Source organism: Anopheles darlingi, chromosome 2 (assembly GCF_943734745.1).
Source record: "Anopheles darlingi chromosome 2, idAnoDarlMG_H_01, whole genome shotgun sequence".
Taxonomy (NCBI): domain Eukaryota; kingdom Metazoa; phylum Arthropoda; class Insecta; order Diptera; family Culicidae; genus Anopheles; species Anopheles darlingi.
The window spans coordinates 8462501-8463771 of NC_064874.1; the positions used below are offsets into that span (position 1 = coordinate 8462501).

At 48.2% G+C, this 1271-nt stretch overlaps 1 protein-coding gene across 1 annotated transcript in view; it reads left to right on the plus strand.

The window, feature by feature from the left end:
• LOC125951204 (transmembrane protein 179) overlaps positions 1 to 948 on the plus strand; it is a 1379-nt gene extending 431 nt beyond the window's left edge. The window contains exons 2-4 of the mRNA XM_049679868.1: position 1; positions 61 to 222; positions 299 to 948. The exon at position 1 is cut by the window's left edge and continues 143 nt beyond it. Of these exons, the coding sequence (XP_049535825.1) occupies position 1; positions 61 to 222; positions 299 to 584 (449 nt within the window). The 3' untranslated portion in view covers positions 585 to 948. The remainder of the gene's footprint in view (positions 2 to 60; positions 223 to 298) is intronic.
• The last annotated feature ends 323 nt before the right edge of the window (positions 949 to 1271 follow it).

A 1271-nucleotide genomic window follows, 5' to 3' on the forward strand; every position in this document is an offset into this window, starting at 1 on the left:
GGTTTGGGAATGCGAATTCTTACGGAGGTTCCCATGACTTCATCATTCACCTCGTTGCAGAATGGCGTTGCTGGCTTACCGGCAGCTGGAAAGCTCGTTCCTTGGCCTGTTCTTCGACGTCGTGTTCAGCGTTTCCCTCTGTGCGATGACCCTGATAGGCGCGATCATCATCACGCTCGGTTTCATGACCTGGTGCCAGCAAATGACGGAACGTTTTCCATCGTAAGTGCTGCCTCTAGCTACCTGGCCATGTGGCCACCGCGCTATATCTGGCATCTGGTGTGCTTATCCCTTTCAGCTGCGAAATCGCTGATGGGCAGAACATAACGAACGTGGAGCTGAACATCCAAACGTCCGGATTCTACATCGAGATGGGAACGGCACAGTTCGGTGCCTGGGCCTCGTTTGCCACCTGGGTCGGATTGTCCGTGTTTGCGCTGCTCAAACTGATCAACAATCACCAGGTGCGCAACATTCGTGTATCGATGTACATCGAGCGGCAGCGGCTGGTGAACGAAGACGTGTACCGTGGTACCACCTCCGAGGTGCCCGCTACGGGCGGAGCAGCGTTCAGTGATAACTAAGTGAAGCGGACTGGCCCTCCGCTGCTGCTCCACATTCGCCGGTTGTCGCCGACTAGGGCTACATGTCTCGATTCCAACGCATCGGCCAAAGTTTTACATTCGATTCGATTCGCACCAACCATTTCGGCCCCAGTCTCCGGCACACCGTGTAATAAGTCTAACTTTTTCTACTCTTTGTTTTCCAAACTAGAAATACTCTACCTAATCCGCGCTATCCGTGCATACTGTTATCGAACTCCTAGAGGTCAAATTGATTTTCATTTATAGGAATGGAAAAGAAAGAACGAATATATGTGTTATGCTTTCCAATTGGCAAAAATAGTTGATACACGAAGGTACAAGAATAAACATACTGCTTACGATACTCTATCTCCCGTTTTTTCCCGAAAGTTTGCATTTTGTCGCGGCGAACCGTGGCGAAATCCGGTGGATTTGATTTGGCAGTTAGATGTAAACAAAATGAGTGTTTGCATTGTGATCATGGAATCATGTTATTGATAATAATATGTATAGTATAATATGATAAGTAATAGAAATGTAATATCTTGTTTTCGTTAACAATTCGTGTTTTCGTTAACATCGTTTGATTTATACCAATGGGTTCAAAGCTAAAACGGCCGTGCCGTGCCGCACGCACCGCAACCGGTATATGTTGCCGCTTCATCCGCAGCGAACCGTTCCGTCCGC